This window comes from Lutra lutra, chromosome 4 (genome assembly GCF_902655055.1).
Source record: "Lutra lutra chromosome 4, mLutLut1.2, whole genome shotgun sequence".
In the NCBI taxonomy this organism is placed as follows: Eukaryota; Metazoa; Chordata; class Mammalia; order Carnivora; family Mustelidae; genus Lutra; species Lutra lutra.
The window spans coordinates 34905381-34932567 of record NC_062281.1 but is presented as its reverse complement, the minus strand read 5'-3'; the positions used below and the strand labels follow the sequence as shown (position 1 = coordinate 34932567).

Here is a 27187-nt window from a genome sequence, read left to right as displayed (position 1 = left end):
ATGTGTCTCTTTCCTGCAGTATCATGTTGCTACTGGAATTTTTATTTCCCAGTAATACTGGAGGTAGTCATTAGAAGGTGTATTACTTCTGGCCAACCCTAATGGATTCAACCACAGCAAAAGGTTAGCAGCTGCGGCCGTGCTAGAGACGTCACAGCAATTAGCTTTTAGAGCAGGGGGCGACTAGGCCATGTGCTTCAAGGGAAGGTTTTTAAATAAAGGCCGTCCTCCACTTTGTGTTCATAGATTCCCCCAAATTAAGTCAATAAGCCGTCACATGCTCAACTGTCACTTGGAGGGACTGCAGTCTTGGGCAGAGCTTTCGAGGTTAGGCAAACTAGAGTTTGGGGGCTCCTCTCTCCCTCAGTTACCTTTTTTGCTCCCACTCACCCAGCCTCCTCCAGCTGGGGTCCCCCTCCTGCTGTTTGCTCCCTCCACTCCTAAGGCCTGGGCATCAGGTCAGTGATTACCAGGAGGTCTACCCACACAACCTGTGCAGGGTCAAGGCAAGGATACAAAGGAGGATACCATATTATATGTCTGCATGCTTAAAAGCCATAAATCAAGCTTAATACTGTTCAATAAAACATGTTCTGCCTCCCTAACTTTATCATAAAATTTAAAAAAATTTTTAATGTATAAAACTATATTTTAATGAATGTCAGCAAATTACCAAGTTCAAGAAATGTAATTATTATTGTGTGCATCTGCTTAGCCTGGTGAGGGGCTGGAAATGTTTGGATAAGTAACAAAATAAAAACTTAGCGCAATTTACACATGATATGTTTACTCTATAAACTTTATTTTCTTCTCATTTTAGCAAAATCACTTAGTTTTGCTATAATGACAATTTTCATAAAATCAGTGTTCTATTAACAACGACGCTAAATTACATAACTTTCCTAGGTTGTTATAGCTCTTGGAATGTTTGAACTTAATTTTAATTCTGCGAAGGCAATAGCAACTGACATGTTGATCAATTTCTTAAAGCAATACTTATTTTAGAAGATGAAGAATTGGAGTTTCTGGTCTGGCATGTAAATAACTGAGAAGCCATCTCTCCATCCAAATAAGTTAAAAGCTGAATAAACTGAAAATAAATAACTCTTCTTAGATCTTTCAGAGAATTGAGATCATAAAGCCAAATGCTGCTCCCCAAATTGGAGAGACAGGAAGATACAGAGATTCACAACTTACCAGAGCAGAAATCTTCCAGGAAGAACCAGGAGGGGACAGGAAAACCCAAACTATAATGGATGATTTGCGGGAGACTCAGTGTGGACAAGTCTGGGAGTTAAAAACCCCACGGGGACCCAGTCTTCAGGGAACCCCCACACTTGTGAATTTTACTTCCTGAAGCTCCACCAGGTTCTGACAGTGACTAGTGGAGAAATATCTCTTCATGTTTCTGGCAGGGGAAAGAGGAAAGAAACCGTATTGAAATATGCCCGACCATTCTATTCTTCTTAATAAGGCCTGACTTCCAGGGAAATTATTTTGCCAAAGCCTAACATATTGGGATTTTATTGGAGCCTGTCTGACTTGGGGGAAGAAAAATACCCAGCCCCACTCAGGCCACTCTGGTGATATTGTCCCACCTGAGAGGAGTATAAGTTGATTAGCACTTGTAAAGGTCACAGGCTCCCTAAAAGACAGGGACCTGATCATAGATCATTACAATGCTTCCCCACTCCACCCCTTTATCTTTTTTAAAGATTTTATTTATTTATTTGACAGCGGGAGAGAGAGTGAGAGAACGCATAAGCAGGGGGAGCAGCAGAGGGAGAAGGAGAAGCAGGCTCCCCAATGCAGGACTTGATCCCAGCACCCTGGGTTCATGACCTGAGCTGAAGGCAGACGCTTAACCCACTGAGCCACTAGGTGACCCCTACCCCCACTTTAATACCGCATCACTAAAGCCTCATTTACTGCAGTCCTTTTTCCTAGTACATCATGTCTGGCTTTCAACAAAAAGTTACAGGGCATACCTATAATGCAAAAAGACAATCTGAAGAAACAGAGCAAGCCCCAGAACTGGACCCAGATACCCATAAACATTGTTGGAATTATCAGACCAGGAATTTGAAATAACTACGATTAATATGCTAAGGGCTCTAAAGGAAAAAGTAGACAACATGCAAAAACAGATGGGTGATGTAAGCAGATACATGCGTATCTTAGAGATACTCTGGTTGGGTTCCAGACCACTGCAATAAAGCAGATACCGCAATAAAGCAAGTCAGATGAATGTTTTGGTTTCCTGGTGCAAATAGAAGTTATGTTTACACTATGCTGTGGTCTAGTAAGTGTGCAATAGCATTATGGCTAAAGAAACAATGCACTACCTTAATTAAAAAATGCTAACCATGGTCTGAGCTTTCGGTGAGTCATAATCACTGATCACAGATCACCATTACAGATATAATAGTAACAAAAAATCTTGAAATAATTAGAGAATTACCAAACTACGGCACAGAGACATGAAGTGAGCAAATGCTGTTGCAAAAATGGTACCAATAGACATCCCCAGCACGGGTACAGGTGCTGGGGTGTGGGGCAAGTCACCCTGCCCGGTGCTGGAAGCCTGAGCAGGGCGTGGGTGTGGGATAGTGCAGTGACTTGTGATTCAGGGCCCACAGTCTTCTTCCCCCAGACATTCTGTCACCCTCCTGGTCCAGCTTTGTTCATTATGAACAGGATAGAGAGTCCAGAAATATGCCCATATACATGGAGCAACTCAACCTTGACAAAGGAGCAAAGACAATACATGGAGTGAAGAGCATCTTTTCAACCAAAAGTGCTAGAACGACTGGACAGTCACATGCAAAACAATGAGTCTGGCCACAGATCTTACACAACATCTTCAAAGAAATCAACTCAGAATGGATCATAGACCTAACTGTAAAACACAGGAGAACATAGGGGAAAGTCCGGAAGTCCTTGGGTTCAGTGATGACTTTTCAGGTACAACTCCAAAGGCACGATCCATGAGAGCAATAGCCAGTGAGCTGGACATCGTTGAAATTCAACACTTCTGCTCTGTGAAAGACAATGCCAAGAGAATTGGAATATAAGCCACAGACAAGGAGAAAATATTTGCAAAGGATATATCTGATAAAGGATTGTTCTCCAAAATACACAAAGGACTCTTAAAACCTAACCAGAAGAAAACAACCAACCCAATTAAAAAATAGGCCAAAGACCTTCACAGAAACCTCATCAAAGAAGATACATGAACGGTAAATTGTGCACGAAAAGATATTTGCATCAAGTATCATCAGAGAAGTTCAATTTCAACCAACAGTGTGATTCCACTCTGCTCCTATTAGAATAGCCAAACTCTGGATCGCAGACAACACCAAATTCTGTTGCTGTGGAGCAACAGGAACTGTCAGACTTCGCTAGTGGTGATGCAAAATGTTACAGCCACTTTGGAAGACAGTTTGGCCGTTTCTTATAAAACTAAACATGCTCTTACCCTGTGATCCCGCAATTGGGCTCCTTGGTATTTGCCCAAAAGAGTTGAAAACTTAACATCGGCACAAAAAACTGCACACGGGTGTTTAGCACTTTTACTCACCATCGCCAAAGCTTGGCATCAAGCAAGACCTCCTTGTGGAGGTGAATGGATGGTACAGCCAGACAAAGGGATTTTATTCAGCACTAATAAGAAATGAGCTGTCAAGCCATGAGAAGACGTTGAAGACTATTACTAGGTGAAAGAGGCCAATCTGAAAAGCCTACATATTATACAATTCCAAGTATATGACATTCTAGAAAAGACAATACTATGGAGAGAGGGAAAAGATCCGTGGTCGTTGCGTCTTAAGAAGAAAGGAGGGATGAATAAGTGAAGCCCACGGGATGATGTGTGGCATGGTTGGTTCTAGCTCCTAGGCTGACTTCTAAAGTAGTTCTATTTCTATCAGGGTTTTGCGTCAGTAAAACTGTGGGACCTGCCAGGCTGGAATCCCATTGCCACCTGCGCCTCAAGTTGGTGGCCGGACCCCCAAAACTAACAAAAGGGATTTTCCCCCCACTTTCCCACTAAGGACACTTGGAGAATTGCCTTTACAGAGCAAATCTGCCCCCTTTTAAGAATTCTTGTGTGTCCTGAGATCCGAAATGCAGTGGGTTCTCTTAAAGGAAGTTTTGTTGAGGGGAGCGCCCAGAGCTTCAAGAAAGCCCTCTAGGCGGAAGCCCGCTGCAGCGGGGGAGCGAGACGCGCGGCACAGCCGTGTGCTGCGGGTACCAGAACCACCGCAAGGTGGAGGAGACCCACCGCCCCCCGGCCGCACAGCCCGACCCGCAGCCCGACCCCGGTCCCCGGGGCGCCGCCCGGGCCGTAGCGCAGGCGGGGCGGGGCGGAGGGCCAGGTCCGCCGCCGCCGCCGCCGCCGCCGCCGCGAGCCCAGACCTGCCCGCCCGACCTGGCGGCGCAGTCTCGCGGGATCGCCCGGCCCTCGCTCCCCGGGCCGCTCCGGAGGCAGCTGGAGTTCCGGACGCTTCCCGGAGCCGCCGTCTCAGCTCGCGGCGGCCGGACGTTCGACCGGGCGAGGAGCGGAGGGAGGTGAGGCCCCTCGGACCGGCTGGGCTTGCGGCTGCTGCCGGGCGGGCCTCGGGGGCGCGCGGCGGGCGGGGAGCCACAGGTGCGGGGCGGGCGGCGGCGGCGGGACAGGCCGCGCAGGCCGGAGTTGCCGCAGAAGTCGGGGCGAGCTCCGGGGGGACGCTGCTGGGGCCCCGCGCCGCCCAGCCGGTCCGGGACGCTCGCTGCTGCGCGGCTCCAGGCCCTGGGCAGGTGCGGGGCTGTGGGGCGAGGGCCCGCGCCAGGCGCTGCAAGCCGGGCACCGGGCGGGGGCAGGGGTGCTGGGGTAGGGGGTGCGGCTGGTCGCGACTCGGGGCCCAAGGCCTTTCCTCCCGCGGGCGTCCGTCACCCTCCCGGTCCAGCTTTGTTCCAGTGCCCTCGCGGTGCGGCCACTCCTCGCCCCAGCCGGTGAGAACTGATTTCGCTCCTCCGGGAGGAATCCTAGACGTCTCCCCCTAGTTGGCCTTTTGAAAACAGGGAAAGCCTATCTCCCAGAGAGGGCCCCACAGACCGGCCCTATGGAGTCCTCCAAGACTTTAAGAACTCATTAGGCCTGAACGAATTTCCCTGGGACTCCGTTTTCTTGTGCATAATCAGATACCCAACAAGGGCCTTTAGCGTTCACGATTCTATTAATACTTTTTAACGTATTATCAAACCCAGCGTGACTTTTTTTTCCCTCCACCTCGCTCATCCTTTGCCCCCCCCCCCCCAAAAGGTTCTGTCATGGGTTCCCTAGAGAATGAGACTTCCTCGGCCAATTCTGTATTCTGTGCCAGAGCAGGTGAAGAGTATCTCGAAAGGACGGAATTTTCCGTCGTTTTCCCAGCGTTAGTTACCCAGGGTGAAAATCTTAACCTCTGCACTTTGATGTCCGCCTTTGAGTTTTTGACAGATGTCGCACATGCCCTCTCTTGGTTGTTTTTACAGTAATTGACCCAGAACTCATTTCAGGAAAAGAGCTTCCTTCAAAATGGCAAAATGGCAAAATGATGAAAGAGCAATTTGAACATTTTCTTTCTGGATGACAATCTGAGGATGAAAAGAGCGATTAATCCCAGCCATGTGGTAAAACCAGGAATCTGAAGAAAATGGAAATGTTGGCATTTTTGTGGATATGTGTCTTTCCACCCTTCATAAAAGGGCACAGTCTTTTCACCTGTGAACCAATTACTGTCCCTAGATGTATGAAAATGGCCTACAACATGACATTTTTCCCTAATTTGATGAGGCATTATGACCAGAGTACAGCTGCTGTGAAAATGGAGGTGAGTATTTCTTCATACATTTATAGAGAAGTAGTTGATGTTCTGCTCTGGAATAAACTATAAATGTGACTTTTTTTTTTTTTTTCTTTTAACACAGTAAGGGATTCCTTTAGGTTGTGAACAACTTCATATACTGAATACATCCTTTTGAAAATTAATTTCCCCTGCTAACTTCTGTTTTGTGTAGTTTTGTGGCCCTTGTTAGTGCATTTACTCAAGGGAGGGTTTATTTTATGTGAGGTGTAGTGATGATTTTGAAATGTCGTGCACCTGGCAAATGTTTTGCTTCCCTTAATCAATTATGGTAGTTCCTCTGGAAATGTGAATTCTGAATTTTTCCTATTTCATTGAACATATATCCTATATTGTGCTTGAACTACACCCCTGTATTTTCATAAGTAGTTGTAAATGTTCACCTGGCCCAGTTTTTCTGAAATAAATCAATTACTGGAAGATGTGAGGGCTGAATTGTTCAGCTAAAAAGTGGCTTTTTTTTTTTTTTTTTTTTTTTTTTTAAAGCGTGGCACTTAAGTACTCTTTGTAAGATACCTGTTAAAAGAAACCACAGGTCTAGGGAGGAGCAGAGTGACACTAAAGATTGCCTTAGGTACCTCAGTTACCTGCCTCCGGTTTGGAGATAATGCAGATTGCCGGGATGCGTGGGAAGAAAGAGTTACCTGTAGAGACGGGAACCTGCCCTCCCATACAGATCTCTTAGGTTGATAAGTCTCAAGAAGGGAAGAAGACAAATATTTTTGTAGTCTTTCTCCACAAGAAGTGTCCAGGGATGGTAAAGGCTTTTTCCCCTCAGAACGTTGCTAAGAGATGAAACTCCTACAACCTTAATATGGACACTAATTTAAAAAGTGATTAGATTTATCCATTCACTGTTGTTTAGTTTAAAAGTTTTTCGACTACCTCATTCGTAGATTCAGGTCTAAAATAGCAGAGCTTTTAAATACTAAGTAGACGTACTTGAAAAAGATACTACAGATTACATTTTTGGTAATCTTTCAGTGGGTTTTCAAACCAATGCAAAATATCATTTTGAACACTGAGCAAATGATGCAGTGATACTTTCATTCATTAATCAGGACCATTTTGATAGCTTAATCTGATCAAAATAAAGTATGTAATAGGAGTGCCTTCAAGGAATAATTGCTTCATTCATGTTTTCTCTTATAGTTTTATAACTCATGTCTTATAAAGTTCTTAAAAAATATTTTTATTCTTAAATCCGATTTCCTTTCTGCATAATAGCTACATACATTTGAACGGTAACACTGACCTTATAAAGTCACATCATTTGGAGTTCATTATCCTAGAGTACCATTGTAGAGAGAGGGGAGAGATGCATCCCTGCTATTAAATCCTGTAATTTCAAGATGATAGGAACTACTTTTTGTTCCATGTGTCTTTTTTTTCCCACATGTCTTTTTAAAACCAGTTGTCTCTGATTAAAAGAAAAAGGTTGTTTTTTTATTTATCTAGCTGCTTTTCTTTTCCAAGTGGTTTCGTGTCTGGACATTATCAAGAAGGCATTTTTGTTCTCACCACCTTTATTTGATTGCTAACATTAGCAACCTCATTATATAATCTTCCCCATATGCTAAACTTTTTCATAGACTTTACTGTTAAGTTTTTTCTATCAATCATACTTCAGTAAGTTTAAGGATATAAGAGAAGGAAGTCATCAAACAGTTGTTTAATATAATATTAACCTGCAAAAGAAGAAAGGGAAACGGAAAGGCTAAGTAATATCAACCTTTGTCAGACTGTAAATCCTTGTGTATTCTTTTTTTTTTTTTTTTTGGCCATGATATTGTGCTTTTACTGTTGCCCCATCTTTACTTGTCCTTAGCCAGTGACGTTCTCTTTTAGTTCCTGTAACGAATACCCCAAATCCTATAATTTGAGAGTTGTGACACTAAATAACAGGTAGAGCTTCCTAATCTCTTTTGTGCCACTGACCCCATCTAGAATAAGAGAATGTTTTAAAATTGAATTAAGATGAGGTGCATGACAAAGGAAACCAATTATATTGAAATATACCTCCCTTTATAGCCCTGGTTAAGAACCTGTGAGCCCTCCATCATGTAGGAACCGAAGCTCAGAGAAGTTACAATTTGTCCAAGGTCTGAGCACTAGGTTCAGACAAACTCTTCTCTGTCCACACGGACCATAATGTCATCTCTAAGTGGTTTTGTTTGTTTGTCTGTTTTTAGCCTTTGATCTTATTCGATAAAAAAGAAAATATTTCCCAAGACTCAGAATATGATGGGTTAATTTCAGTCTTTGGTGCTTCTTTGCAAATTTCATTTCTATAAAAATTAAACTGGGAATTTTTTTTTTTTTAACCTCTCTTCAGACCTACCTCTCTTTCTTCTTCTCATCTGTGCCTTAAATACTAAGTCTTCTCACAGTTTTCACCAGTTGCTCCTCTCTGGTTTTGTCAAAGTGATTTTATGAAAACAAATCCTCACGGTCCACTCTGGGGGTAACATTCTTCACCATTTCCCTAGAAATAGGGGACCTTCATAGGGGATCCTGCCTTCCTGGCCGGCTTCCTTCCCATCTTGTCCCTTCAGACGTTACATACTTTACTCCATATTGCTCTCTCTCATTTCTGTGCCTTTTACACATTGTATCCATTGTGTCCTAGACTCTGTACCTGTCCTTCACCTGCTCAGTTTATGCAGGTCTCTGTGCTCAGGGAAGCCTTCTTTCACCTTTCTCCCAAGCATATGTAATCTCACTTTCTATACTCGGATAGTGCCTAAATATATAACGGTTCTTATATTTATTACTCAGTATCGCAGTTATACATGTAGCTCTCATTAGATTGCGAATGTGTGGAGAGAGAGGATGGTGTTTATTCACCTTTTCCCAATGCCTAGTACAGTGCCTTGGAGCATGGTAGATGCCTAGTAAAAGCTGAATAAAGAAGCCAGTGGTGTTTCCTGTTCTAATAAATCAGCAAAGAGAATTTTACCTCCAAATCGTCACTTTCCACCTCTGTCATCTGCAGTGTTCAAGTGAAAGAAACTCTGATACTTTTAGGTGGTTCGCAAATCACCCACTTGAGTTCTACCTGAGCCTGGGTCTAATGAAGCATATTAGCTGACATCCTCTGTGCTCTTTCCCATATTAACACGATACTTGTTTCTTAGAATTTAAAGAATCTTATTTTGGGGGCCTCTGGGTGGCTCAGTCGGTTAAGCATCCGACTCTTGGTTTCAACTCAGGTCATGATCTCAGGGCCCTGAAATCTAGCCCCACACAGGGCTTCCTGCTCAGCAGGGAGTCTACTTGTCTCCCTCTCTCTCTGCCCCTCCCCCTGCTCACACGTGCACGGTCTCTTGCGTGTGCTTGCTTTCTCTTTCTCAAATAAATAAATAAAGAAAATATTTTTCTCTTTAACCATTAATATTTATATGGAGTGAAAGAATTCATCTTTTCTTTCTTTTTTAAAGATTGTATTTTATTTATTAGTCAGAGAGAGAGAGAGCACAAGCAGGCAGAGGCAGAGAGAGAAGGAGGCTCCTCACTGAGCAAGGAGCCCGATGTGGGATTTGATCCCAAGACCCTGGGTTCATGACCTGAGCCAAAGGCAGCAGCCCAGCCAACTGAGCCACCCAGGCATCCCAAGAATTCGCCTTTTGATTGGCGTTTTGTATTATAAACCACATGTCTCAGTTTTTTTACATTGTGCTATAGTCTAGTCAAATACTAAATCATAACTGTGTAGAGCCTGGCTGTTACTAAAACATACACACACACACACACACACACACAAAACACAAAAAATGTTTTATAACGTCTCTAAAGAAATGATGAGGTTTTATACTTCCAACCCTAATGTCTTTGGTAGGAACCTTCATTCATGTTTTCTCTTATAGTTTTATAACTCATGTCTTATAAAGTTCTTAAAAAATATTTTTATCCTAGGGACGCCTGGGTGGCTCAGTTGGTTAAGCCGCTGCCTTCGGCTCAGGTCATGATCCCAGCGTCCTGGGATCGAGTCCCACATCGGGCTCCTTGTTCTATGGGGAGCCTGCTTCTCCCTCTGCCTCTGCCTGCCACTCTGTCTGCCTGTGCTCACTCTCTCTCTCTCTCTGACAAATAAATAAAATCTTAAAAAAAAAAAATTTTATTCTTAAATCCGATTTCCTTTCTGCATAATAGCTACATACATTTGAATGGTAACACTGACCTTATAAAGTCACATCATTTGGAGTTCATTATCCTAGAGTACCATTGTAGAGAGAGGGGAGAGATGCATCCCTGCTATTAAATCCTGTAATTTCAAGATGGTCCCTACTGAGTTCCCAGTGTTCACTATGAATTAATGTTAGAATAAGGGGCTGAAGAATCATCAGCTGATTACGGCAAGCAACTCGTTGTCCTTTCTCAACTACCAAGAATTCCATATGCCAACGGATCTATCCCAGTCCTCTTTTACACCTTAGTTTTCATTTTGTCTGAGGGCTATCCTGTTTTATAGCCATAGAATTCATAGCTGTTGTCAAAGCTTCTCTGTGATTACAGGAGATGGGTTAGAGCAGTGGTTCTCAGGGTTCGGTTTATAGACCAGCAGCTTGTGGGCTTGTTAGAAATATATGTTCATGGACCCCATTCCAACCTACTGAATCATGATCTGTGAAGTCAGGGCTCAGGAGGCTGTGTTTTAACAAGCTGAGTGTTTCTCATGAACATTAATGTTTGAGACCCATTGGTTTAGAGCAAGGAATGCAAACTTTCTGTAAAGGACCAAATAATAAGAATTTTTGGCTCTGCAAACCATACAGGTTCTGTCACAGCTATTCAACTCTGCACCTGTAGCAAAACAGCCATAAACAGTTTGTAAACAAATGAGTGTAGATGTGTTTTCAATAAAACTGTATTTACAGAAACAGGCAGTGCACCATTTTTTGGCCCACAGGCTAGTTTGTGGGACATGGTTTAAGGTATTTGAAAGTGTTCCTAAGGATATTACACACCGAGTATGTATTAAGTAAACATGATCGTTCATTCTTGTTAATATGTTACTTGAGCTTTATGTTACTTACTTTCCACATAAATTTTTCTTAGGCCAAATTTATCACAGACCACTGACTGGGATATTCTGGTTCTCCGGTTTTGTTTCAGAGATTGCTTGAAATGAGGGATTTCAGTTTTTTCTTTTAATGTCTGAAGCTGAATTCATTTGTATTTCAAAGAGTTAATTTACAATTCTGAATAGTAACTTGGCTTGGTAATGAAAAGGATGTTGTACAGCCCAACTCTCCCAAGTAGAAAAACAAGTGGCTGCTGGTTTTCCATTGTGTTCCTTTTCGTTTCGTATCTAGAGCATTGTTTCCCAAATTGTGAGGCTGATGTCCCTTGAGAGACTGATTTCGTCCAGAAAGAGCTGAGATTGATCTAGGGAAAATGGAAACAGGAATATTGTATTTTTCTTTTTGAATTGCCTTCGTTGAGGTCTAGGTAAAAGCAAAGTCATGTATTGTGTTTAGAACAGCATGCGGTCATTGTACTTTCAAATAGTCTAAAGGGAAGTAAACCAAAAAACCCCCTTTCCTTTCCACCTGTTAATACGCAGCACTGAAACTTCTCTCTATCCAATTAAAAATAAAGGAGTGGAGGAAGACTGTATAAACAAACTTCTAAGGAAAAAAACCATTTCTGCTGGACAGTGATTTTTAAGTGTTTTCACTTTCCTGCTTTTAAAGGAATCTAGTGGACCCCTTCATTTCCTCCTTATTCTCTAGCCTTATATCCCCACATGGAAGGAAAGAAAATGTTTAGTGTCACTAACTCTTGTTTTTCAGGAAAGACTTTCTGAAATAGCTGTAACTATTCTGAAAGTAAGTTGTTGAGTCATTCAAAATCAAACAGATACTGAAATGTGTTCCAAGTCAGAGTGTGTATGGTGGCTACCTTTTGTGTTTTAAATGTACAACTCATAAACTTACCTTCCTTTGTGATACTGTGTAACAGTAGTGATGCAGGACAGTTGTTAGGGTTCAGAGCCAAGGGCCAAAAAAGAATTCTGGAGACGTTTTTGATGGAAAAAGATTGTTTTATTAAAGCATGAGGACAGGATCCGTGGGCAGAAGTAGCCCATTTTATACTTCCAAGTTGGGAGGGGTTTAGGGAGAGCCTAAGCCTCCCAGGTATTTTGGAAACAAGGTTTCCAGCATCCTGAGGGCGCTAGCTATTGTTAGGAAAAGGTCACTTATTACCCTTTGGTAAAAACTCAGTCAGGACACTCTTCAGAGGGTCATACACTTTGGAGAATGATTGCCAAAATGTATCTTGTTGGGGAGGGGGTATGCAGAGAGAGAAGGAAGTTTCCAAAGAAATTTTTATATGTTACAGTAGACTTAACAGGATCCTGGGGGTCAAGTTAAGACTGCCTTTTGCCCTTAGCAAAGTGTTAATATCGAGGCAGTGGAGTTCCTAGAGGAACGTTGCTCTGCCTGTTTCAGGACTTGTCAGCGGGCTGTAAGTACTAAGGAAATTTAATTTTTCTTTTACCTTTGTTTCCCACATCAGTAGTAAGAAGGTGCCGTGACTGTATCATCATCTTCAGAATCAGGGTTAGATGCGTATGTGAGCAGAGAACAGCACTTCTCCAGGGAGGCTCTGCTGATGGGCACAAGGTCCCTATAGGGCTCTCCCTTGATATTCCACAGTCTGGGATGTGACTAGTTATGCCTTCAGGAGAGCCTGTCTGTCCACGAAGTGTCATGGTTCTTCCAGACTGTGAGAAGACTGTTGTGTTGTGGTTATTTCCTTTCCTTGAGAATGCGACATGTAGGTAGCGAAAGCTTATGGCTCTGGTTTGTGTATTTGTCGTGTAGACTTTCATTAATATTTACCGAAACTACCTGAATGTGTAGTTTCCCTGGAATTAGAATTTTTCCAACTCACAAGTTTTTTTTTTTTTTTAAAGATTTAATTTATTTATTTGACAGACAGAGATTACAAGTAGGCAGAGAGGCAGGCAGAGAGAGAGAGAGGAGGAAGCAGGCTCCCTGCTGAGCAGAGAGCCCAATGCGGGGCTTGATCCCAGAACCCTGGGATCATGACCTGAGCGGAAGGCAGAGGTTTTAACCCACTGAGCCACCCAGGCGCCCCCCAACTCACAAGTTTTAAATTAAAGAGTTGACTCTTCCCTGAATGAATTCTTTTGTAGTGTCAACCAGTTATTGCGTATATTTGCCAAATTTCCAAAATAAAGTCTTTTGAAGAAATAATTTAAAATTTATAATGCTCCCTGCTAAGAACCATTTAAAAAAAAATAAGTATTCCATCGTGGAAATAATGCAAATTCCTGCTTTTTCTTCTCTTGTATTCCAGGCCCTGCTTTGTATTATTTAAAGAAACTCACTTGCCTGATACTGGTCTCATTCATGAAAATAAGTGACAAAGTTTCCATCACTTTCTTGTATAGTTGTCTGTTAACACTCTCATAGAATTTATTTGCGATCTCTGTAGCCACATTAACAGTATTTACTCTCTGAGGAATAAACATATAAGGACCCCCTTTACGTGTGCCTGGGTGGCTCAGTCGGTTAAGAGTCTGCCTTCAGCTCAGGTCATGATCCTGGGGTCCTGGGATCAAGCCCCACATCAGGCTCCCTGCACCGTGGGCAGCCTGCTTCTCCCTCTCCGCCACTTGTGCTCTCTCGCATGCACGTGCTGTCACTCTCTTTCTCTCTCTCTCAAATAAATAAAATCTTTTAAAAAAATAAATAAGGACCCCTTTAGATCTTAAGTGACTCTCCATCTAGCTAAGACCTATCACTTTTGTTTTTTCTCATTTTTTAGACTTCTTCACTTTCCCTCAGTTTTCATTACCATCACTAGAAGTTGATTTTGTTTTGATGCTTTTTTAAAAATAAGGAATAAAGCTCTTAGCACTTCTTGAGAATTACTGAGTATGTCCCCATGAGTAGAAAGCACATATCCTGAGCGGAGAATCAGATATGTCGCGGCACTCGGTCTTATTCAGGAGAAAGTGGCTTGCTCCCTTACTTCCACGTGCGATCCATGTTTCAGCAAAGCGACAAACGCTTATATATCCTCCGTCTTTTAGTTTAGTACTAAGGGAGTCAGGGCATAGCTAAGATACTGGCACAGGACCACTCTGCTTAGGGGTAGCTTTACATATTTTTAAAAAATCAAAATATCTTCTTCTGATCGCTCTCTAGTGGAATTCTAACCCAGACTTTGTCTGCAGGATCCTACAGTGCCACCGACTCCAGGCTTACATTATGATTCCTTCCATTGTCAAGTCATAGCATGTGTGTTTTAAGGAAAAAGATGGTAATATGGCAGAAGCCGGCATTCTGAGAGTGTAGCAGTTTACTCACACTGCTCTCCCGTCTTAATATCTGCTCAGGTCACTTGAAGATGGAATGCTATTGGGTAGGCCTGACGTCATGAGGGTGAGTTAGGTAATACCCAGTTCCTGAGAGGTGGCTTCAGGTGGTTCTGTGTAGATGTCCCTTAGTTGTGTCTAGTCTTGACACTATCAGGAACTATTAGCAAACCAAGGTGGAAGGTCCTTTTATTTATTTAGGGTTCATCTCCTCATTAGAATATATCTGTGCCCTTAGCAGCTTTCTGTCCTAAATACAGTGGGCCAGAGTGATGTTGTATGAAGCAGAATATGGGTAGGGTCTCTGATGATGACATCAAGTCACAGATCTGAAAATCTGATGTTACTTTAAAGCAGTGCTTCTCAAACCTTGGTGTGCATGAGAACCATCTGAAGGGCCTGTTAGAACACAAATCACTGCCCCCACCAGAGAACTCCTGAACCCGTAGGCTGGGGTGGGATGGAGAATTTGCATTGCTCACAAGTTCCCTCAGGACGCTGCTGCTGCTTGCTCAGGGGCCACTCTGAGAACCATTGCTTGAAGTGAGGTTAGGAAACTTGTGTTGCTGTCCTTTCTAGGTGAAAGTGGACGGCTTTTGGAAGCAAAAATCATTGGCCAGGTTAGCACTGGCCTGCATGTAAGGGGCCAAAGCTGCCATCGATTTGCTCCAATATAGATATTATCTGGGAAAGCATCTTAGCCATTTGATTGAGGTTGCTTGAGACAATCTATTAATGTCATATTTGGTTGTGCTGGAGAGTTAAAGTGGACAGGTGCTAAGAATTACACCCCAAAATATGTTTTCAGTGGTGTTATTTGTCTCTGAAATTGCTCCCTCCCCTGCCCCCAGCTTGTAATATCGCTCTTGATTTTCTACCTTGGTAGCGGGAGATCTCTCATGGTTTCACTTGGCCCCTTCTACCATAATAATGTTTATCCCGGAAGCCCGTATGGGGATTGTACTGTTGCTAAATACAGCTCTTTGAAGTATGCAGGCATGGACTTGGAAATTACAGGGGGTTGGGTTTAAGGTCCCACCAAGCCCTATCATGAGCCCATGTATCCTCTGACCTCCAGAAGCCCAGTTTCTGAAACTAGCACATTGAATCTAGAATGAATACACCCGTATCCGTGTATCTTAGCCTTGTCTAAAATTCTGTTCTTTCCTCCTTAATTCAGCACACTCAGAAACAGATGTAAGTGAACAGTGTCTTACAAGTAATGTATACTCCCTTTTTCCAGATGTGATTTTGACTTGACCATCCCACGGCATGCTGGGGTAGAACTCTACTTACAGGTTGAGACTTGTAGAGTGGTTGGGATGTGGTATAAGGCTATTTATTTTCTTCTTACAAAGCAAATCTTTCAGATGAGGAGCACCTGCCCCAACAAAGGGTGAAGGTCTGCTTTGAGGTCTTCAGGTTCAGAGAGCTCTGTGTGAGTACTCTGAACCTTGTCTTGTATCCCCACTTCAGATCTGGGGGTCCCACTGCTTCCAGATCACAATATCCCTCCATATCTTATGTGAAAGGGAAGCAAATTTAGCTAAAGTATAATTTGACAACCTGCAGTGTCAAACTGTGCATTTGATTTTCAACTTCTTAAACCTTAAATCCTTTTAATCCTTGTATTTCATTCCACTCCTTGAACCAAGAATTGAGGGATGCCAATTTGTCACTCTTTTTTTTTATTAAGATTTTATTTATTTATTTGACAGATGGAGATCACAAGTAGGCAGAGAAGCAGGCAGAGAGAGAGGAGGAAGCAGGCTCTGCTGAGCAGAGAGCCCGACGTGGGGCTCTATCCCAGAACCCTGTGATCGCGACCTGAGCCGAAGTCAGAGGCTTTAACCCACTGAGCCACCTGGCGCCCCTCTTTTTTTTTTTTTAAGATTTTACTTATTTATTTGACAGAGATCACAAGTAGGTGGAGAGGCAGGCAGAGAGAGAGGGGAAAGCAGGCTCCCCACTGAGCAGAGAACCCGATGTGGGGCTCGATCCCAGGACCCTGGGATCACGACCTGAGCCGAAGGCAGAGGCTTAATCCACTGAGCCACCCAGGCGCCCCTGTCACTCTTTTCCTAAGCTAAACAGCACCCCTAGAAGCACTCATCTCAGCCCACAGTCCTTAAATACCTCGTGCTTTCCATTCAATTTTTGGCTTCTCTTACTCAGCCTTACCTTTACTGGCACATCATTCTAAGACAGTCTGGGAATCTAAGTGATTACAAGGAAAATGCAATGAGCTGGTTTTCTACTATATACCATGGGTTGGCAAATTTCCATCTCCAAATGCTGGCAAGAGTGTTCATTGCTCTTGGCCCCTATGAGGCCCGAACACCGGTTCTAGGATTCCTGTTTCCCTGAGGCCACTTCCAACCCCTTCTTTGTATCATTGCTGTCAGTCAACCAGTCAGTCTTCCTGGTTGCAAACAATAGGAACCAACTTTGACTAACTTAAGCAGAAAATGGAGGGATATTGGATAGCTTCTTGAATCACTGGGGAGCCTGGACAACCAGGTTCAGAATAGAGAGAGGAGCAAAGGGAACCAGGACACAGCTAAAATCATGCCATAGGATCAGTATATCACCAGTGCAAAGGCCATTGGACGCTTCTAGACCATTGTCCCTGGACAGTTATTTTGGCACTGTGGGCCTTATTGATGCCTTAAATGATCGGACTGGATCTGTTCTTTGGCACAGCCCTCTCCCCAGGAATCACCATCCTTGGAGCACCCACATGGCCACACTTAGATGACATGCCTACGTGTTTATTGTCAGGTTGTACCCCTGCATCGGTCCTTAAGCTTCTGTAGCATCTCACCTACTTTGGGATTCCCAAAATAGGGCTGCTGGGCACATGGAAATGATTAGCATTCACTCCAGAGCTCAGTGCAAGGCACGGTTACTTATCAAGGAGGAGATTTCATTGTAGGACCTACAGTTGTTTTGAAATTTATATCCAATTTATATCCAGATGCTACTCAAGTCTTTGTTACGTGCTTCGTAGACTTTTTGAGTCATGAACTGTCCTTAGCGATTGTCCGGCATTTTATCACTCTGGTTTTAGTGATGGGTGGTCTGAGACTCCAACACAGAAAACCATCAGCCCGGGCCGCCTGAGTGGCTCAGTGGGTTAAAGCCTCTGCCTTCGGCTCAGGTCATGATCCCAGGGTCCGGGGATAGAGCCCCGCATTGGGCTCTCTGCTCAGCTGGGAGCCTGCTTCCTCCTCTCTCTCTCTGCCTGCCTCTCTGCCTACTTGGGATCTCTGTAAAATAAATAAATAAATAAAATCTTAAAAAAAAAAAAAAAAGAAAACCATCTGCTAAAGGTGCCAGTAGTAGTTGGTTAGTGGAGTGGCTGGAGCTGCAGTTAGAATGCTGGCAGTTTTTCCAACAAAGGGTTACGTAAAATACTTTGCATATTTATCATAGATTGCCTCTGGTTGCATTTGAGAAGGGAGGCATCAGTTACCTCCTTAATTGCCGCCTTCTTCCTCATCACTGCTAGTACTAATAGTAACTACCACAAGATTTCTGCCAGGTTCTAACCATTTCCTTAAAGGAAGCTACCTTTTATTTCTCTGCATGTTAAAACTATAGTCAGCTGGACTTATTTTTAAAAGATTTTATTTATTTATTTGTCAGAGAGAGTGAGAGCACAAGCAGGGGGAGCTGCAGGCAGAGGGAGAAGCAGGTTCCCCACAGAGCCGGGAGCCGGATGCCAGACTCCACCCCAGGGCTCTGGGACAGTGACCTGAGCCAAAGGCAGACGCCTAAACGACTGAGCCATCCAGGCATTCCAGCTGGACTATTTTAGTTACTGTTGAATAGTAGAATTTCGAACGCTTTGATATTTTATGTTGTGGTTGGTTACTGAATAAGTTTCTGAGCCTTCTTTGAGAATGAAATTTGAAAAGGAGACATTCACGAGTGACACTCTGAAGGTTATTTGCTGAGAGACTTGAAGGAGGTATGTCACTAAGGGAGAAGAAAGGGTGTGGACCAGACTAGGGAGTTTGAATCTTTGCCCAGTGCATGTATTTACATTGCACTTGTCCTGCTAAATAGAAATACTAGTTGAGGGGCGCCTGGGTGGCTCAGTGGGTTACGCCTCTGCCTTTGGCTCAGGTCATGATCCCAGGGTCCTGGGATCGAGCCCCGCATCGGGCTCTCTGCTCAGCAGGGAGCCTGCTTCCCCCTCTCTCTCTGCCTGCCTCTCTGCCTACTTGTGATCTCTGTCTGTCAAATAAATAAATGAAATAAAATCTTTAAGAAATACTAGTTTAATAATATGATGGAATTCAGAGTGTAAGATTCTGGACATAAGAAATGTCACAATGGGCCAAGTTAGTAGTTTTTCCATCTTAGGGTTTGGTTTCTGAGAAATGCAGGACATTTCGTGGAAAACCATAAACGATTCCTGTTAAGTTTTTTAGTTCAAATGATCGGGGAAATACGCTCGTTCTGTTTGTTCTGTCTTCACCTGACTGAGATGAGTTCAATAACGGGCTGACTACCCATTATTTGAAGTGCTCTTATTTGTTCTCTAATTATTTGTTTAAAAAAACTACCTGCATGAGGAGGTACATGCGTCATCTGAAATGTGATAAACAGTTTGAGGTTTTATACTCTTTGATTATGTGTCCTGTGAACATTTATTTTTCAAACTGGAGACTTTTGTTTCAAGTAGAAGTTTACCAGCCTTTTTTTTTTTTTTTTTAAGATTTTATTTATTTATTTGACAGAGAGATAGAGATCACAAGTAGGCAGAGAGGCAGGCAGGGAGAAAGGAGGAAGCAGGCTCCATGCTGAGCAGAGAGCCTGATGCAGGGCTTGATCCCAGGACCCTGGGACCATGACCTGAGCTGAGCAGAGGCTTAACCCACTGAGCCACCCAGGTGCCCCCAGGCCTTCTTTTGATATCTGTTTTCCCCTTCATCTTATTGGCCTTCTTGCCCATCTTGTGGTTTGTGGAAGGGTAGTTTTTGGGGAGAGCTGGGTGGTAGCGTAGTGTCAGGGTTAAAGAGGACATACTCTGGAGTCATATGGACCCACATTCACATCCTGGTTGCCTCTTACTACTTAGGACACTCGATGAAAGTTGCTCATAGAGCGCCTCGGTTTCCTTATCTGCAAGGTGGAGCTAAGAACATATCTTGCATGGGACTGTCGTACGAGAACTGGCATATGGAAAACCGCAGGGCCTGGTTTATGGCAAGTGCAACTCTGACTTATTATCAGTAGCTATAGTGTTGGTAAAAGTAGCATTAGGAGGAAGGGCACTGAAATTCTAATTCAGGTTAGATTTGGGGATTTCAGTAACGACTTCAATAAGCAGTTGGATTCTGTTTTTTCACTTTTAACCTGAGGTCTGGATTAGGTCAGTGGTTTTCAGACTGTGATCTCTGGCAGTGCTTTGAGGTCACTGGCAGAGAAGGGGAGCAGTGAGAGGGCTTTCAGAGGGAGGGCTTCCTTTTCAGCCGGAGCAGCTGTGCTTTTATTTATTTAATATAGCAGGCTTCTTTGTAATCTCTTATTTAAAGAAAAATCTTCCTTGGCAAAATACACACACACACATTTAGAAAATAATAGAATTAAAAGTCCACTCAAGTCCCTTCCAAGTCTAAAATTCTTCATGTCCATTAGTTTGCAGAAGGTGAAAGCAGTCCACACTGGATGTGACCTGAAGACATGTTTTATTTTTCCTGTACAGCATTTTAAATGTTTATATTAAAGTACCAAAAATTTGGAGATTTTATATAAAAATCTAGATTCTGTTTTCATCTGAAAAGTTGATAAATCTGACAAGTCTTTTTAAATAGCAGTCAGCTGGGTGTTGAATGGCAGCCGCCCCCAGCTTCTACTGCTATCTTCTACCCTCTTAATTTACCTGCCTGGCCTGTGAAGGTATTGAAGGTTCAACATCTGATTTATTGTCTGCTCATTGCACGAACCTCAACATTATTGGACTAACCAGTACTGGCGTTCTAGAATTATTAAGCAAAAGATGGGACTTGCCATATTGGCCCTGTAAAGAAATTATTTTAACATAGCAAAAGGACAGGTGTCACTTTCATTTTGCCTGCCCTTAAACTGGACAGTAAATAGATCTTAAATGCTGACCATCAACTTACCCTAGTTATTACAGAATGACTTCTGAGTTAGAATTACACACAGTGTATTTTCATTCTTTCCACTATAGAGTCTGATTAACAAACACTCAAAAATGTTAGGAACGAGGCTTATTCGGACAGTAAGTAAGGAAATAAATCTTACTCGTTGTTTATGCTTCTCCTTCTACTTCAGCTCCTGAACGGATAATTGCACGGTCTGGGCATTCTCCCCCTTGGGGTAGAGAAAACTGAGAGAAGTACTCTGCTGTTTGTTCTTTAACAAGCTCCTGTGAGGCAGCAAAGCGTTGGTCTCAGCATCCTCTGTATCAGGGCAATATGGTCTGCCACCCGTTGGAGGGCCCGTCTTTGCCCAGTCACTTTGCCGCATCAGCACGGGGTGAACTCTCCACAGCTCCAATGTCCTTTGCGGCTCTTGCTCTGTAATTGTTGGGTGTGATTCCGTATGTGCTCTTTAAGTCAGACTTGTTAATTGTAGTGTTGTAATCACATCTCATATTTACTTATTAATTTTTTCTGCGTTTGCCCTTTCATTTAGCAGGAAATATGCACTGAAAATTCTCATTAAGGTCATGGAATTCTCCATTTCTCCTTGCAGTTTCGTTGCTTTTTTTATGTTTTATGCTATTTTATTAGGTATATACAGTGCTCAGCAATGCATTTTAAAGTAGATCTGTTGTAATTTATCCAGAATCTGACCTCATTCTTTTTTCTTTCATTACTTTTATTCCCTCAGTTGCTTGGTACTGTGTCACATTTTTATTTTGTTTTTTAAATCTCAGTTCCAGGGGTGCCTGGGTGGCTCTGTGGGTTAAAGCCTCTACCTTCGGCTCAGGTCATGATCCCAGGGTCCTGGGATCGAGCCCTGCATCGGGCTTTCTGCTCAGTGGGGAGCCTGCTTACTCCTCTCTCTCTCTGCCTGCCTTTCTACCTACTTGTGATCTCTCTGTCAAATAAATAAATAAAATCTTTAAAAAAAAAAATAAATCTCGGGCGCCTGGGTGGCTCAGTGGGTTAAGCCGCTGCCTTCGGCTCAGGTCATGATCTCAGGGAGCCTGCTTCCTCCTCTCTCTCTCTGCCTGCCTCTGTCTACTTGTGATCTCTCTCTGTCAAATAAATAAATAAAAAATCTTTAAAAAAAATTTAAAAATAAAAAATAAATAAATCTCAGTTCCAGTGTAGTTATCCTATAGTGCTGTATTGGTCTCAGGTTTACAATACAGTGATTGCGCAATGCAGTACATTACTCAGCGCTCATCAAGATCAGTGCACTCTTTAATCCTCATCACCCATTTCACCCAGCCCCAGCCCACCTCCCTTCTAATAAACATGTTTGTTCTCTATAGTTAAGAGTCTGTTTTTTGGGGGGAGGGGTTGTTTTTTCTTTCCTTCGTTCCTTTGTTTCTTTGTTCCTTTGTTTCTTAAATTCCACATATGAGAGAAATCATAGGTATTTGTCTTTCATTGACTGGCTTATTTCGTTTAGCATAATACTCTCTAGCTCCACCCATGTTGTTGCAAATGGCCAGATTTCATTTATATTTTATGGCTGAATAATATTCTATTATATGTCTACCATATCTTCTTTATCCATTCATCTATCGATGGATACTTAGGCTGTTTCCATAATTTGGCTATTGTAAATAATGTTGCAGTAAACAGAGGGGTGCCTATATCCATTCGAATTCATGTTTTTATATTCTCTGGATAAATACCCAGTGGTGCAATTACTGGATCATAGTGTAGTTCCATTCTTTATTTTTTTTTAGGAACCGCCACAATGTCTTCCACCGTGACTGAACCAGTTTGCATTCCCACCAACAGTGCAATAGGGTTCCATTTTCTCCATATCATCACCAGCACTTGCTCTTTCCTGAGTTTTTGATTTTAGCCATTCTGACAGGTATAAATTGATATCTCATTGTGGTTTTGATTTGCATTTCCCTGATGATGAGTGATGTTGAGCATCTTTTCATGTGTCTGTTGGCCATCTGTGTGTCTTATTTGGAGAAATGTCTGTTCATGTCTTCTGCCCATTTCTTACTTGGATTATTTGTTTTTTTGGTGTTGAGTTGTATCTGTTCTTTATATATTTTGGATATTAACCCTTTATTGGATACATCATTTGTAAATACATTCTCCCACTCAGTAGGTTATCTTTTAGTTTTGTTGATTATTTCCTTTACTGTGTAGAAGCTTTTTATTGACGTAGTCCCAATAGTTTCTTTGCTTTTATTTCTTTTGCCTTGGGAGACATATCTAGAAAGATGCTGTTATGGCTGATGTCAGAGAAATTACTGCCTGTGCTCTCTGCTAGGATTTTTATGGTTTCAATTCTCACATTTAGTTTTTTCATCCATTTTAACTTTATTTTTGTGTTTGGTATAAAAAAGTTGTTCAATTTCATTCTTTTGCATGTAACTGTCCAGTTTTGCTAACACCATTTGCTGAAGAGACTGTCTTTTCCCCATTGTGTATTCTTGCCTCCTTGGTAAAGATTAGTTGAGCATATAATTATGGGTTTATTTCTGGACTTCCTTTTCTGTTCCATTGATCTGTGTGTCTATTTTTGTGCCAGTACCATACTGTTTTGTTGTTTTTTTTTTTTTTTTTTTACAATTTTAAACTTGTATGCATGTAGTACCATACTGCTTTGATTAATTACTACAGCTTTGTAATATCTCTTGAAGCCTGGAATTCTGATACCTTCAGTTTTGTTTCTGTTTTTCAAGATTACTTTGGCTATTCAAGGTCTTTTGTGGTTCCATACAAATTTTAGAATTGTTTGTTTTAAGAATGTGAAAAGTATTGTTTGATAGTGATTGCATTGAATGTGTAGATTGCTTTAGGTAGTATAGACATTTTAACAATATTTGTTTTTCCAGTCCACAAACATGGAATATCTTTCCATTTGTCTCTGTCATCTTCAATTTCTTTCTTTTTTTTTTTTTAATAAATTCTTGCAAATAGAATTATTATTATTATTATTTTTTTTTAAGATTTTGTTTATTTATTTGACAGAGATCACAAGTAGGTTGAGAGGCAGGCAGAGAAAGAGAGAGGAGGAAGCAGGCTCCCTGCTGAGCAGAGAGCCTGATGTGGGGCTCGATCCCAGGACCCCGGGATCATGACCTGAGCCGAAGGCAGAGGCTTTAACCCACTGAAGGGCGCCCCTTCAATTTCTTTCATCAGTGTTTTACGGTTTTCAGAGTACAGGTCTTTCATCTCTTTAGCTAAGTTTATTCCTAGATATTTTATTATTTTTGGTGAAATTACAATGGGATTATTTTCTTAATTTCTCTTTCTGCTGCTTCATTATTATTGTATAGAAGCTCAATGAATTTCTCTACACTGATTTTATGTCATGAGACCTTGCTAAATTCATCAGTTCTAGTAGTTTTTTGGTAGAGTCTTTAGGGTTTCTTATACATAATGTCATATCATCTACAAATAGTGAAAATTTTACTTCTTCCTTAGCATGTTGAATTTCTTTTTTTTTTTTTTTTAAGATTTTATTTATTTATTTGACAGAGAGATCACAAATAGGCAGAGAGTCAGGCAGAGAGAGAGAGAGAAGCAGGCTCCCCGCTGAGCAAAGAGTCCGACGTGGGGCTTGATCCCAGGACACTGAGATCATGACCTGAGCCAAAGGCAGCGGCCTAATCCACTGAGCCACCCAGGCGCCCCAGGTTGAATTTCTTTTTGTTGTCTGAGTACTGTGGCTAGGATTTCTGGTACTATGTTTTAAAAAAGTGCTGAGAGTGAAAATCCTTGTCTTGTTCGTAACCTTAGGAAAAAAGTTCTCAGTTTTTCCCCATTGAGAATGATATTATCTATGAGTTTTTGATATAAGATCTTTATTGTGTTGATGTATGTTCCCTCTAAACCTACTTTGTTGAAGGTTTGTATCATGAATGGATGTTGTATTTTGTCAAATGCTTTTTCTCCATCTATTGAAATGATCATATGATTTTTATCATTTCTCTTATTGATGTGATACATCATGTTGTTTGATTTGTAAATATTGAACCACCCTTGCATCTAGGAATAAATCCTACTTGATTGGTGAATGATCTTTTTAATGTATTGTTGGATTTGATTTACTAATATTTTGTTGAGAATTTTTGTGTCTATGTTCATCAAAAATATTGGTCTGTAGTTCTTTTTTCTTTTCTTTCTTTCTTTTTTTTTTTTTTTTTTGGTGCTGTCTTTAGTATCAGGGATGTTGGCCTCATAGAATGAATTTGGAAGTTTTCCTTTATCTTCTATTCTTTTAGAAAAGTTTGAGAAGAATAGGCATTAACTCTTCTGTAAATGTTGTTAGAATTCAGCTGTGAAGCTGTGTGGTCCTGGACTTCTGTTTGTTGGGAGTTTTTTGATTACCCATTCAATTTCATTGCTAATGATTGGTCTATTCAAATTTTCTGTTTCTTCCTGATGTAATATTGGGAGGTTATGTGTTTCTAGAAATTTATCCATTTCTTCTAGGTTGTACAATTTTTTAACATGTAATTTTTCATATTCTCGTACAATCCTTTGTATTTCTATGATGTTGGTTGTTATTTCTTCTCTTTCATTTCTGATTTGGTTATTTGAGTCCTCTCTCTCTCTCTCTCACTTTTTTGTTTGTTTGTTTTCCATTGATCTTTTCAAAGAACCAGCTCCTGGTTTCATTGATCTATTTCTGTGTCATCTGTTTCTGCTCTAATTTTTATTATTTTCTTTTCCTGTTGGTTTTGGGTTTTATTTGTTGTTCCTTTTCTAGTTCCTTTAGGTGTAAGGTTAGGATGTTTATTTGAGATTTTTCTTGCTTCTTGAGGTAGGTCTGTATTGCTATAAACTTCCCTCTTAGAACCACTTTTGCTGCATCTTAAAGATTTTGGACCATTGTGTTTTCATTTTCATTTCTGTCCATGTAATTTTTTATTTCTTCTTTGATTTCTTGGTTGATCCACTTACTGTTTAGTAGGATGTTATTTAACCTCAATGTGTATATGTTCTTTCCAGATTTTTTCTTGTGGTTGATTTCTAGTTTCATAGCTTTGTGGTCAGAAAAGAAGCTTAGTATGACTTTGATTATTTTGAATTGGTTGAGACTTGTTTTGTGGCCTAATATGTGATCTGTTCTGGAGAATGTTTCATTTGCACTTGAATATATATTCTGCTATCTTAGGAAGGAATGTTCTGATTATATCCGTGTCATTCAAAGTCACTGTTTCCTTGTTGATTTTCTGTTTGGGTGATCTGTCCATTGATGTAAGTAGCATGTTAAAGTCTGCTACTGTTATTGTATTACTATCTGTAGTTCCTTTATGTTTGCTATTAAGTGTTTTATGTATTTGATTGCTCCCATGTTGGGTAACATAGTATATTGTAATATTGTAACAGTATTAAAATTGATATATCTTCTTGTTGGATTGCCCCCTTTATGATAATATAGTGTCCTTCTTTGTCTCTTGTTACAGTCTTTGTTTTAAAGTCTTTTTTGCCAAATATGTTCTGCCACAGCTTTCTTTTCACATCTATTTGCATGATATATGCTCTTCCATCCCTTCAGTTTCAATCTGCCTGTTTCTTTAGGTAAGAAATGAGTCTCTTCTAGGTAGCATATAGATGGGTCTTGGTTGTTTATCCTTTCCATCACCCTATGTCTTTTGATTGGAGTGTTTAGTCCATCTGCATTCAAAGTAATTAATGATAGTTACGTATTTATTGTGATTTTGTTACTTGTTCTGTGGTTATTTTTATAGTTCTTCTCTGTTCCTTTCTTCTTTTGCTCTCCTCTCGTGGTTTATTGGCTTTCTTTAGTAATATACTTGGATTACTTTTCTTTATTTTTTGTATGTCTATTGCTGTTTTTTGGTTGTGGTTACCATCATGTTTGTATATAACATCTTCTGTATATATCAGTCTATATTAAGTTGATGGTCACCTAAGTTTGCATCTTCTTTACTCTCTCCCCTGCTGTGTTTTACATATATGGAGTCATACTTTATAGTCTTTTAATTTGTGAGTCCCTTGACCGATTTTTATGGATATACTTAAATTTTACTGCTTTTGTGTTTCCTACTTTCTCTTATTCTTACTTATCGTCTTTCCTTTCCATTCAGAAGAGTCCCTTTACCATTCGTTGTTGGGTTGTTATAGTAGTCATGAACTCCCTTAACTTTTGTTGTCTGGGAAACTCTTTATCTCTTCTTCTATTCTGGATGATAACCTTGATGGATAGATTATTCTTGGCTGCAGATTTTTTTTTTCCTTCCAGCAATTTGAATATGTCATGCCACTTTCTTCTGCCTGCAAAGTTTCTGCTGAAAAGTCTGCTGATAGCCTTATGGGTCTTCACTTTGTTTTTTGTTTTGTTTTATTTTTAAAGATTTTCTTTATTTATTTGAGAGAGAGTGAGAGAAAGCATGAGAGGGGAGAAGGTCAGAGGGAGAAGCAGACTCCCCATGGAGCTAAAAGCCCAACATGGGACTCGATCCTGGGACTCTGGGATCATGACCTGAGCTGAAGGCAGTTGCTTAACCAACTGAGCCACCCAGGTGCCCTTGGGTCTTCCGTTTGTATGTAACTGTCTTCTTTTTTTCTTGATGCTTTAAATTTTTTTCTCCTTATTACTGTTTTTTTGCCAATTTGATTACTGTGTGTGTTGGTTTGGCTTCCTAGGGTTGATCTTGTTGGGGGATTTCTGTGCCTCCTGGATATGGTTGGTTATTTATTTCCTTCTGCAGATTAGGGAAGTTTTCAACTGTTATTTATTCAAATAAACTTTGCCTTTTCTTCCTCTGAGAATGTTATGCTTGATGAAGTTG

The 27187-nt window shown here is 41.3% G+C and overlaps 1 protein-coding gene across 4 annotated transcripts in view; it reads left to right on the top strand.

Moving 5' to 3' along the window:
- Positions 1–4430: 4430 nt before the first annotated feature.
- Positions 4431–27187, top strand: part of FZD6 (frizzled class receptor 6) — a 40198-nt gene continuing 17441 nt past the window's right edge. For 2 of the 4 annotated variants that reach the window (XR_007126778.1, XM_047726911.1), the window contains exons 1-2: positions 4431–4569; positions 5515–5852. Coding sequence is in view for 2 of the 4 variants with exons in the window: in XM_047726911.1 (XP_047582867.1) it covers positions 5676–5852 (177 nt within the window). In the remaining 2 variants the exon portion in view is untranslated. Of the gene's footprint in view, positions 4570–5514; positions 5853–18191; positions 18212–27187 lie in introns of those variants that run through there. The other 2 variants (XM_047726913.1, XM_047726914.1) reach the window with 2 other exon arrangements.